The sequence below is a fragment of the Hypanus sabinus genome, chromosome 16 (genome assembly GCF_030144855.1).
Source record: "Hypanus sabinus isolate sHypSab1 chromosome 16, sHypSab1.hap1, whole genome shotgun sequence".
In the NCBI taxonomy this organism is placed as follows: Eukaryota; Metazoa; Chordata; class Chondrichthyes; order Myliobatiformes; family Dasyatidae; genus Hypanus; species Hypanus sabinus.
Genome location: NC_082721.1, coordinates 26810496 through 26823656, shown reverse-complemented (window position 1 = coordinate 26823656; position 13161 = coordinate 26810496). Strand labels below are relative to the sequence as shown.

Below are 13161 nucleotides of genomic sequence, written 5' to 3'. Positions count from 1 at the left end.
AAGGCTGGACATAGGGAGGGGGTAAATGATCGAGTAGGTCCCACTTCCGCTCCCCTTTAATGCCCAATTTAAAACTCTTTGTTGTTACTCCTGGCCAGGGAGCCCAACAAAAAGCATAAGCAATTTCTTCCGGTTTTACATTTGGTTTTGAATTAACGTAAATGTTTAAGGCTTGTCGTACCCAATCCTCCTCAGACCCAAGCCGCGGCCACCAGACCGCAGGTTTTTCTATCGGCTGTTTCGACCAAATTAAACAGTACTGTATAATTTTTTTCTTTTGTTTCCCTTTTAGTCTTCCACATCCCCAATTCTCAAACATTCTACCGAGGGGGCTATCAGGAGGAACCCCCGGGTATGGTCCCGGTCTTTCCGTTTCCTCTTTCTTTTTAGAGCCACCCCCTCCCATCTTATTCCGTTCTTACTTAATCCCGCACCCTTCTACTGCAACAGTAGGCACTTTACCCGGTGCGTCCCAAGGACTTTTATCAGGAGGACCCCCGGGTAGCGATCCCGGTCTTCTCCGTCCTTACTTATTCCCGCACCCTTCTACTATAATAGTAGGCACTTACCCGGTGCGTCCTGGGGACTTCCCTTCTCCCCGTTTACCGCTCTGCGCTGTCCAGATATCACTCGCTCAAGCCGCGCTGGAGCGACGAGCAAGGAGTCAGGGACCGCCAAACTCGGCGGGGTGCACCGTCTCCGATGTCCTTCCTCGTGTCCACCGCAGCCGGAGTGTGGATCCCGGACGAGCCCCCACGTTGTCAGAAACACACTGAGTCTCAGCAATTTGCAGAACGGTAAACTTTATTTTTCGAGTCTGCAGAGTCGGACCCAACCAGCTCCTGCTAGATTGAGTGCCGAATTACACTTTGCACAGTTTTTTATACCCTACTTGTTTACGACTTTGTGAGTTGCACCCATGTGAGGTGCAGACATTCTTCCTTAATCTCATTACAAAATTACAAATGTGATTACCCTTTGGCCCACTTATCAGCCTCAGCGCATTAACACCGTTATTGTTCAACCGTTAAGCATGTCTTCCCGTTACCCGTATCGCTTCTTTAATCAGCAAGCTATTGTTTCATCCTGATTTTGCAAATTGGTTTATACGTTGCCCTGCAAGTTGCTTTGCACATTTTTTCTGTGTCAGCACATTCTAAATGGACTCCTTAAGTACCGTCTTTAATTTAATCATTTCTCTCAGATATCTATCTAGCTCCTTCTTGAAAGCATCCAGAGAATTGGCCTCCACCGTCTTCTGAGGCAGTGCATTCCACACCTCCACAACTCTCTGGGAGAAGAAGCTCTTCCTCAACTCTGTTTTAAATAACTGACCTCTTATTCTCAATCCATGCCCTCTGGTACTGGACTCTCCCAACATCTGGAACATATTTCCTGCCTCAATCCTATCAAATCCTTTAATTATCTTAAACGTTTCAATCAGATCCCCTCTCAATCTCCTCAATTCCAGCGTGTACAAGCCCAATCTCTCCAATCTCTCTGCGTAAGACAGCCCTGCCATCCCAGGAATTAACCTAGTGAATCTACGCTGCACTTCCTCAATTGCCAGAATGTCCTTCCTCAAACCTGGAGACCAAAACTGTACACAATATTCCAGGTGTGGTCTCACCAGGGCCCTGTACAAATGCAAAAGGACATCCTTGCTCTTGTACTCAATTCCCCTTGTAATAAAAGCCAACATTAAATTTGCCCTCTTCACTGCCTGTTGCACTTGCTCATTCACCTTCATTGACTGATGAACTAGGACTCCTAGGTCTCTTTGCATTTCTCCCTTACCTAACTCTACACCGTTCAGAAAATACTCTGCCCTCTTGTTCCTGCTTCCAAAGTGGATAACTTCACATTTATTCACATTGAATGACATCTGCCAAGTATCTGCCCACTCACCCAGCCTATCCAAGTCTCCCTGTATTCTCCTAACGTCCTCTTCGCATGTCACACTGCCACCCAGTTTAGTATCGTCAGCAAACTTGCTGATATAGTTTTCAATGCCCTCATCTAAATCATTGACATAAATCGTAAAGAGCTGTGGTCCCAATACAGAGCCCTGTGGTACCCCAATAGTCACCTCCAGCCAGTCCGAGAAACACCCATTCACTGCTACCCTTTGCTTTCTATCTGCCAACCAGTTTTCTATCCATGTTGAAACCCTGCCCCCAATGCCATGAGCTCTGATTTTACTCACCAATCTCCTATGTGGCACCTTATCGAATGCCTTCTGAAAATCTAGGTACACAACATCCACTGGCTTACCCTCGTCTAACATCCCTGTTACACCTTCAAAAAACTCCAACAGATTAGTCAAGCATGATTTGCCCTTGGTAAATCCATGCTGGCTCGGCCTAATCCTATTACTGCCATCAAGATATGCCACTATTTAGTCCTTAATAATGGACTCAAGCATCTTCCCCACGACTGACGTTAGGCTAACAGGGCGATAGTTCTCCATTTTCTCCTTCCCTCCCTTCTTGAAAAGTGGGATAACATTAGCCACTCTCCAATCCTCAGGAACTGATCCTGAATCTAAGGAACATTGGAAAATGATTACCAATGCATCCGCAATTTCCTGAGCCACCTCTTTTAGAACCCTCGGATGCAGACCATCTGGACCCGGGGATTTATTAGCCTTCAGTCCTACCAGTCTACTCATCACAGTTTCTTTCCTAACGTCAATCTGTCTCAATTCCTCTGATATCTTATGACCCTGGCCCATCCATACATCTGGGAGTTTGCTTGTGTCCTCCCTGGTGAAGACAGATCTAAAGTACGCATTAAATTCTGTTGCCATTTCCCTGTTTCCCATAACAATTTCTCCCAATTCATTCTTCAAGGGGCCAACATTGTTCTTAACTATCTTCTTTCTCTTCACATAGCTAAAAAAGCTTTTGCTATCCCCTTTTATATTCCTGGCTAGTCTGAGCTCATACGTGATTTTTTTCTCTCCGTATTGCTTTTTTAGTCAAGATCTGCTGTTCCTTAAAACTTTCCCAATCATCTGTATTCCCACTCATCTTAGCCCTGTCATACTTCTTTTTCTTCAATGCTATACAATCTCTGACTTCCTTTGTCAACCACTGTGGCCCCTTCCCCCTCTTTGAATCCTTCCTTCTCATTGGAATGAACTGCTTTTGCATCTTTTGTATTATCCCCAAGAATATCTGCCACTGCTGATCCACTGTCTTTCCTGCCAGGGCATCCGCCCATTTAACTTTGGCCAGCTCTTCCCTCATGGCTCCGTAGTCTCCTTTATTTAATTGCAACACTGACACCTCTGATCTGCCCTTATCCCTCTCAAATTGTAGATAAAAACTTATCATGTTATGATCACTACTTCCTAATGGCTCCTTTACTTCAAGATCACTTATCAATTCCTGTTCATTACACATCACCAAGTCCAAAATAGCCTCGTTCCTGGTTGGCTCAAGCACAAGCTGTTCCAAAAATACATCCCTTAGACACTCCACAAACTTCCTAGCCTGGGGTCCAGCACCTACCTGATTCTCCCAGTTCACCTGCATGTTGAAATCTCCCATAACGACTGCATTACCTTTAGCACATGCCAATGTTAACTCCCTAATCAACTTGTACCCAATATCCACGCTACTGTTTGGGGGCCTGTACACAACACCCATTAGGGTCTTTTTACCCTTACTGTTCCTCAGCTCAATCCACACAGACTCTACTTCCCCTGTTCCCAAGTCACCTGTTGCTAAGGACTGAATCTCATTCCTCACCAACAGGGCCACCCCACCCCCTCTTCCCATATTTCTGTCTCTACGATAGCACGTATACCCTGGTACACTCAATTCCCAGGCCTGATCCCCTTGCAGCCATGTCTCTGTTATCCCAACAATATCGTAGTTCCCCATTTTCATCTGAGCTTCAAGCTCATCTGTCTTATTTCTGACACCACGCGCATTCAAGTATAGAATTCTTAGCCCATTCCTCCTCTCTTTGCTTAAAACACTGTCTATTGTACCTAACCCAGCTCCTTGAACTTCCATCGGGCTAATTGCACCTTGAATTTTGATGACCTTCTCAAGATCACCCAAACCTTCTACACATTTAACCCCATGCTCCTTCTGACCAACCCTCTGTACATGTAACTTTTCCAACACATGTTCTGTCTCACCTTTCTCCTTTACACAATTAATATTTGGGAAACGTGTATTCCCCACCTGTCCCTTATCCTTCATCATATCATCTTCTCTCGTATTCTGGATCCCTGCCCCCTGCACATCTAGTTTAAACCCCCCCCCCCCGAGCAGCACTGGCAAACATTCCTGCAAGAATGTTAGTACCCCTCCAGTTCAGATGTAGACCGTCCCTTCGAAACAGATCCCAACGTCCCTGGAACAAAGACCAATTATCCAAAAACCTGAACCTTTCCTTCCTGCACCATGCTCTCAGCCTCGTATTAATGTGCATAATCATTCTATTCTTCGCCTCACTCGCACGTGGCATAGGTAGCAATCCCGAGATTGTCACCCTGGAGGCCCTGCCTTTCAGCTTCACTCCTAACTCCCTGAACTCTCTAAGCAGGACCCCCACACTCACCTTACCTACATCGTTGGACCCTACATGGACCACTACATCTGGGTTCATGCCCTCGTTCTCAAGAATAGCCTGCACCCGATTTGAGATGTCCCGGACCCTGGCACCAGGGAGGCAACATACCATCCGAGACTCCCGATCTGCCCCACAAAATCTCCTATCTGCCCCCCGACTATAGAATCCCCTAAAACTATCGCTCTCTTCTCTTCCCTCCTCCCCTTTCTAGTTGAGGGTTCAACCTCTGTGCCAGAGGCAGGACCACTGCAACTCATTCCTGGTAGGTCATCCCCATCAACAGTATCCAGTACGGTATACTTATTGTTAATGGGAGTGGCCACAGGGGTGCTCTGCTCTCTCTGCCTGCTCCTCCGCCCCTCTGGACCGTCACCCATCTGCCTACTTCTTGGATTTTTGGTGTGACTACCTCCTGATAACTCCTATCTATCCCGAATGATCCGTAGTTCATCCAGCTCCTGCTCCAACTCCCTAACTCGGGCTGATAGGAGCTGCAGCTGGACGCACCTTTTGCAGGTGTGGTCATCAGGGACAACTGTGTTGACCCTGATTTCCCACATACTGCATACGGAGCACACCACTGCTCTGACTGTCTCCCCCATACCTGAACTGGATTTATAGAATAAGTCTAAAAAGCACCTAGCGACCTTACCTTCTACCCCTCAGCGAGCAATCACACAAGCTTACCGAAGTCCCCTTACGCCGAAGCCCACTTAGCCAAAGCCCGGGACTCTGCTTCCACAGACTCCGCTGCCCGCTCTGAAAAGAGCATCTCCACATTGTCTGTTCTGCCAAAGTTGCCTTACCTTGTATTTCAATTAAGTCCTCTACCTCTTCTGGAGCTAGGCTTACCTGGGGTGCAATGACAGCTGATGTACATCCAGACGCTTTTCTGGCTGCCTCATCTGCAGCTTGATTTCCCTTTGTTATTACATCATTTCCCTTTTTATGTGCCCGGCATTTTACTATAGCCAATGCTTTAGGTTTCATTTTGGCTTTTATTAAGACTAGAATTCGCTGACAACGTTGTATGGGATCTCCACTGCTTTTCTAAAAACCTCTCTGTTTCCACACTGCCCCAAACAAATGGCATACTCCATGAGCATATGCCGAGTCAGTATAGATGTCTACTTTCTCACCTTCCATCATTTCACACACAGCTGTCAGGGCTTTGATTTCCGCTGGTTGGGCGGAACACGGTTGGGGACAGGACTCCATCCTAATAATCTTATAGCTCGACTGATCCTGCTGCACGACTGAGAACCCTGCATGATTTCCATCATAGTCCCTATAACAAGAGCCATTTACGAACAGAACCTTTTTATCTGCATCCTCTAGTGGTTCTGACCATAAATCTGCTCTCAATTTGGCAGATGCCATCGCCTTCCCTACACAATCATGGGGTTCTCTTACACAGCCCAAAAGGACAAAATCGGCTATATTACTGGCAGTGCATCTCTGTATAGTTGTCTAGAGATGTCAATAGCATCTGATAATAGTCTGTCAATAGCTGCCAGGAGGCTGGCTTCAGCACAAATTTCCCTCTTTCCAGCAATTCTGCTACTTTGTGGTGTGTGTACAGTTACAGGATAGCCCAGGGTTACAGATGACGCCTTTTCATATGCATAGTACAGCGCCACCAATCCCTGAATACAGGGTGGATACCCCTGAGCCACCTCATCTAGTCTCGTACTGTAGTATGCTATCGGCTGCCTGTGCCTGTCTCTTGCAATAGAACCGCTGTGACATAACCCTCCTGTCGGTTGGATACATACAAATGAAAAACCTTCTCGTAGTCAGGCAAAGCTAATGCTGGTGCTGACTGCAATTCCTGCTTAATAGTATTGAAAACTATCTCTGCCTCTTCATTCCACTGTAAGCTGTTCTTCAAATTCGTATGTCCTGCTTCTTTCATTATCTTTCTCAAAGGTGCCACAATCTCAGCATATTCCCCTATCCAATCTGAGCTGTACCCTGCCATTCCCAAAAACATCATCATCTGCCCTACAGTCTGGGGTTTTGGGGCCTTAGTTATTGCCTCAATCTGATCTGGTGCTATCGCCTTCACTCCCTTGGATATTACCCTGCCTAAGTATTCCACTTGCTGCGTGCAAAATTGCAGTTTCTTTTTGGATACTTTATGTCCTCCGTGCGCCAGCTTCTCTAACAGCCTGCTCACACTGTTTCTCGCTGTGGGAGCAAATCAGTAGGTCATCCACATACTGTAACAATGTACTTTCCAATGGTGTGCCCTCTAGGTCTGTCTTTAACATGCGGGGAATGTTTAAACCATTGCGGCATTCTGGTGTAGGTATACTGAGCACCTCTGTAAGTAAGTGCAAACAGATACTGACTCTGGTCGGCTAGAGGAATGCTGAAGAAAGCCGAACACAAATCAATCACTGAAAAGTAACTTGCTTCTGGTGGAACATTAGTCAAAAGCGTGTGTGGGTTGGGGACTACCGCAGGCCAGTCCTCTACCACATCATTTACCGCTCGCAAATCATGCACCAATCTCCACTTAGATTTATCTGCTTTTAAGACCGGCAGCAACGGGGTATTGCATGGACTGTTTGTTCTTTTAAGCACTCCTATTTCAAGCAACCCCTGCACTGTTGATGCTATTCCCTCTTCTGCTTCTTGTCTTAGAGGGTATTGTGGTTTCCTGGGTGGAATTGCTCCCCTTTTCAGCCTTATTTCCACCGGACTAGCTGTTTTTATTTTCCCTATGTCCGTGTCATGCTGTGACCACAGAATAGATGGCAACTCATCTAACCTTCTATCTTTCTGCTGGCCTCTTTCCTTTCCCAGCAATGGCATGTGTGGTTGGGGAGTTATTTCAACCTCTCTCACTGTCCCTACCATATCTACACTTACCATTATTTTAATGCAATAGTTGTCTTCTGATATCCACACCTCTGGCATGATTTTCCTCCACACTGTTACTGTTTCAGCACTCTTAACTAAGAGTCCTAAGTCTTTAGACTGATATCCCTTGTTTACCAACAATGTTACGTGGGGCACAGCCTCTGGTATCCTGTACCATTTTTCTAAAAAGGTGTTCCACTTAACTTGTAAAGCTGCCCCTTGCTTTCCAATTATCACAGCCTCCCCTTCCAGGTGCTGTTGGGTACATGCCTCCAGGTGCCATCTCTCCTCTAACTCCCTGTTCTGAGTCTCGTCAAAAATCACTGTACAATGTAGCTCAGATTTGGGCATGGGCATGGGCCCTGGGTAATATAGCTTGCACGCCCTTTTTCCATTTTTCCCAGGTTTCCTGAATCTGATCTGCTATGTCTCCTATCCAAAAGACATTAGCCTTCTTGTCTTCTCGCACTATCAATTGAGCGCCTGCTCTTTCCACACTCAGCCCATTTCTGGTGCATTCTAATTTTAATTCCAGTTTCAATAAGGCATCTCTGCCTAACAAATTAATCGGAGTTCCTTTAAATACTAGCACCTGCAAAACAATTCCTTCATTTCCCATTCTCAACTGCACTGGAGCCTTGCACTGTGTCAACTGTGTTTTCCCCGAGAACCCTACCATCTTAATAAACTTTCCTGACATGGGAAGGTGAAGGGCATACTGTGGCTGTACACAAGTGTACGTGGCTCCAGTATCTATCATCATTGGTGTCAGTTGCCCTTCTAACATAACCTGAACAATGGGTTCCTCGTCTGCCTCCCTCGTTATCATTGGGTAATGTCCCTTCCCACTCGAGTTCTCGGGGCACCCCTAATACCTCGCATAGGGGTTCACAGGTCCGCTTGGGCCTGTGGGGGCTGGTCCTTGGCTAAACTTTAGTTCCCTTCTTATCGGTTCCTGCTGGTGTGTGACAGGCCATGGTGTAAACGGACAATCTCTTCTCATGTGACCTGGCTGATTACATCCCCAGCACAATCTCTCTACCTCTCTTTCCCCCTGTTTCCTCACTGGTCCCCTCTGCCCATAGCTCCTCTGTCCCCCTCCTTGGGACTTCCAGTCCTGTCTGGGCTGTTTGAATTTAGTCTGTTCCTGATAGGGCATTTGTGGGAATGCTCCTCCAAAGATGTTGGTTATTGGCATGGGGTTTTCCGGCCCTTGTCTTACAGAATGGTCGGTTCCTCCATATAGCGGTGCTTCATCCAGTTCGATGGCTGTACTCGGACCAGTGGTTGCTGGCAGCATCTTTTTACTTTTTCTCTTTTTCCTTCTTTTTGACTTCTTCGAGCTGCATTTGTATTAACTTTCTTTGCACCTCTTCTTGCTGCTCAGCCAACCTTTGTTTGTCTTTCCGGTATTTCTCAACCACAAGGACTATGTGGTCTCTAAATTCTTGTGGGGTCATTGACATCAGCCCAACCACTTCCTCCAGTTTGGATTTAACTTGCGGAGACATTGCATCCAAAATGCTATGTCGGAACAGTGTGGTGATAAATAAGCTATTCTCCACCTCTTGCTCAGTCTCCAGTCTCCACCTTTTCAATTGGTTTTCTACGTAGGCTGCTGGGTTTTCAGTGTCTCCCAGTGGATCCCTCTTTAAGGCTTTGGGGTCTACTTTGGGTGGATAAAGCCTCCTGAGGGCCTGCCATACCCTCTGCCTCACTCTGTCAAACCCGACTCCATCAGTTCTTGGGTCGTTCGAGTTTACTATGCCAGCCATTTCCATTAGCTCGTTAAATTTGGAGGTTCCCATCAATCTTATCAATAGTTCCTTCAAATCTCCCATAGCCAATAATCGTCCTGCCGTTTCTTCTTCAAAGGCTCTAATCCATTTCCCTGCTCCTTCATGTAGACTGGGCAGAGTGTTTTTCAGCTCTTTTAGGTCCTGGGAACCCCAAGGGATATACTGCACATGTCCTGATCCATTAACTAACAATGGCATCATTCTTCCTCCTTCTTCCCACCTGCCCTGGCTCTCCTCCTCGCCTGACTCCCCATCTGTCTCAGGGTATGTTTTTACTGCCTCCCACACAAATTTCTCTGGGGTCCTCTTCTTCCCTTGGTTGCTCTGTGGAGTCTTGATTCAATACTTGGTTGGCCCCTGGAGTATTTTTTGCATCTCCTCTGACAATCCCCTCTCAGTAACTTATCTAGCTCTCTCTCTACTTCCGCAAGTCACTCCCCTACCGCCTCCTTCTGCTCTTCTAGGCTTCTGCCTCCTACCTCTTCCCCACAAATTCTCACATCCTCTCTCTCTCCACTTAACTCTTGCTCCTCCAATGAGTCACCTTCTCTTTCTTCCTGTCTGTGTCTGTACACCTGTGGCAGGGGCTCCTCATGATCCTTACTCATGCTTGATTCCCTTCTCTTGTGTTTCTCCAAGACTCTCATCTCCTATCTTTTTTCCACTTCCTCTTGAATGCCTCATCTCTTCCTGCCCTGATGAGCCACTTTCTTTTCTAGTCTGTTTATTTCTATGGTATAACCGATACTCCTCATACTCCTTTTCCTCTCTCAAGTATTTCATCCATTCAATCTCTTCTTTCATTTCTCTTTGCCTGTTCCACCTTTATCCTTTCTGCCTGTATCTCCTTCCATATCGCTGCTTTTTCCTTCTCGTATTGTCTTCTTTCCTCCTCATTATCCCAAACTTGTACTTCTCCCTGCATGTTTACTGTTCCCATCAGCAGGGAGCACTGCTTAGGTGTTCCTTCCTCATTATAGGGAGTGGGCTTTTCTGTTTCTTTCACATCTGGGTACGGAGCTGAAGCCAGCTTCTCACTGTACCTTCCTCTCTCTCTAACAGGCTGTTTCTCCAGCACCTTAGTGTCTTCCTCGCTTGTAATCAATATTCTACCTGTCCTCCTCAGCCTTTCTCCCTCTGTTCTGAAGAGTTTTAGCACTTCCATTTCTCGTTCTCTTTTTTGCCCTCTTAGATTTATCTTTTGGTTTGTAATTTTTAATTAGTGCCTCCATTTCTTCGCACAAGCTTACATCAAACGTTCCTTCTCTTGGCCATTTTGTGACCAGGTTTTTGGTTCTCTTTTCCCATATTTCTGAAGTTTTTGTGATCTCATATTTATTTACCGGGAATTTTTTGCTCAGAATCTCTACTGCTGTTGCTTTACCTGTCATGTTATTCTCTCTTTTTAAGGTATTTCAGAGATTCACAGTTTGTTTACTGGATAATATTATTTACTCTTAATTCTATGCCTAGTCTATGGTCTATCTACCAGCGCTTTAAACTACAAGACTGTCCTTGTTTCCTATTCTGTTCTGCCCGTACAGACCTCTATTCAAAGCGGTATCCACAGAACTTTCTCTTTGCACCTTGTCTATTCAGACCCTTATCTCTTAAGGCGGTATCCACGAGGATTTTCTCTATTTTCCTTTCCCTGCCCGTTCAGACCTTCGTTTTATATGAAGCAGTATCCACAGGGACTTATCAACACCATGAGGAATTTTTCTTCACTTATTAGCTTATTTGTACTTGCCCTCACTGCAGTGTTCTCGATCAATCCTCTGAGCCTCCTGTTAACCCCCAATTCTGCCAGATTCTTTGGACCAGAGAGACCCTTCGGCAGTGGTTCCACACTTCTGAGACTCCAAGACCTCCCCAAAACCAACAGAATTCTTAGTCGAAATTGTCACAAAAAGCGCTTACCTTTTGTTTGGGTGCACCCTTAATTCTGTTAGCCTTGTGGGGGTCCCTAGAGGACTGGGAAGCGTCCCCAATCTGCTATTTCCGCGGGTCTCTTTCCGGTCCTGTTGCAGTTGCCAATTTTGTCGTGGTTTCTCGTGCCCCACAAACGACCAGGAGACGCAGAAGATTCTTCAAGAAGTATTAAACTTTAATTTGCAAATCAAAGCTGAGACAGGCAGTCATTGAGCTAGTCGCCGATTGCCCACCAATCCTTGTACGTAGCATTTTTTATAGCAATCTCCTGGATTAGTGGCATTAGCATATCCAATCGGTCTACAGTTGCGTATCACATGTACATCCGCCACTATTGTTTCTACCCATTGACTTAATCATGTTCTAATCTACATCTCTTATCTAACCTCTCATAACACCCCATTTTCTTCTACATTCTTAAGATTTCATTCTCCTACTAAATTGGATACATGCACAGCAAATAGCAAATTCAAAGCTGACTACATAGTTTTGGTTACACAGCAAACAATGCAACTTTTATACTCCAATACATTGAGGTGGTCTCCTGCTTGTACCAGACTAGATAGTCGCCTTGAGCTTCAATGCATTGTAGCTCGTTGTGCTGCTGAGGTTCCTGCTCCTGTTAGGGCTGTTCATTCTCTGTAGTTTTGTGGCACTGATGTAGCTTTTTAGCATGTGATATACTGCGTCCGGTGCTCCCGGTGCGGCCTTTTATATATTTCTGAGACCTGACGCAGACTGGGAGACCGTTTCGCTGAACACCTATACTCTGTCCGCCAGTTTCTCTAACTTCCATTAATACCCCTCCTCCCCTTCTTACCCCCATCCCTGATATATTTAGTTTTTTCCCCTCCCCCTTTTTTTCTCTCTCTCTGCCCCTCACTCTGCCTGTTCTCCATCTCCCTCTGGTGCTCCCCTCCCTCTTTATTTCTCCCGTCCCATGATCCTTTCCCTTCTCCAGCTCTGTATCACCTTTGCCAATCACCTTTCCGGCTCTCAGCTTCACGCCACCCCCTCCGGTCTTCTATCATTTTGGACTTCCCCCTCCCTCTCCTACTTTCAAATCTCTTACTATCTTTTCTTTCAGTTAGTCCTGACGAAGGGTCTCAGCCCAAAACGTCAACAGCGCTTCTCCCTATAGATGCTGCCTGGCCTGCTGTGTTCCACCAGCATTTTGTGTGTGTTGCTAGCTTTTTAACATCATTGCTTCCCTTGGGAGAATGGCACCTCAGTTTACTGGGTTCCACTCTTGCCTTTTGCCCATTGCTGGTTGTGTCAGTGGGATCTGCCTGCCTTTCTAAACTTAATATTGGGATGGTGCATAGTTGTCCTTAGTACTCAGTCACTCTGGACGTGTTTTGATTTACAGAATTCCCCAGAGGTCGATGAAGAAGGTTACACTATCAGACCAGAGGTGACCAAGAATTATATCCTTGACTTTGTACATCTTTATCTGTCGCTCTTCTTCTCTGAATTTCCCTGCTGCACCCAGCAGTGTTGCATGGAGACCTCAAAGTCTTCCCCCATTGCATCACTTTCCTGATTCCAAGATGTCTCCAGATAGGCACAAGCTTGTCCGCAGTTGTGGCCTTTAGCAACTTCTGTAATGTGAAGATTCCGTCTTGGAAGACTGGATTGGGACTGGAGATGGTGGCCGTCAGACTGAGTTGGGGCATGTAACAAAGTGCAAGTGAGTGGGACCCTACCTGAGTTCACACTGTGGAAAAGTTGGGGAAGATTCCTTTACTTTTGGTCAAGCTGAGAGATAACGAAACTATAATTCTGGAATTAATATCGAGCTGGCATTGAGTGATCCCTGGAGAATGATGGACAGGGTCTTTGAGCAGTCCTAAGCATTCAGTACCCTGGTCCCAATTATTCACTATCTTTTTAAAAACCCTGTGTTTATGTCCTGGAGCATTTTGTGGAGGTGTGGGGGCTAATGGTGGAAGAAGTTGTTGAGACCCAGTTA

At 46.1% G+C, this 13161-nt stretch overlaps 1 protein-coding gene across 1 annotated transcript in view; it reads left to right on the top strand.

Annotated features, from left to right (window-relative positions):
• Positions 1 to 13161, top strand: part of LOC132406135 (F-BAR domain only protein 2-like) — a 92119-nt gene that overhangs the window by 59957 nt on the left and 19001 nt on the right. The window contains exon 12 of the mRNA XM_059991381.1: positions 12559 to 12618. Within this exon, the coding sequence (XP_059847364.1) occupies positions 12559 to 12618 (60 nt within the window). The remainder of the gene's footprint in view (positions 1 to 12558; positions 12619 to 13161) is intronic.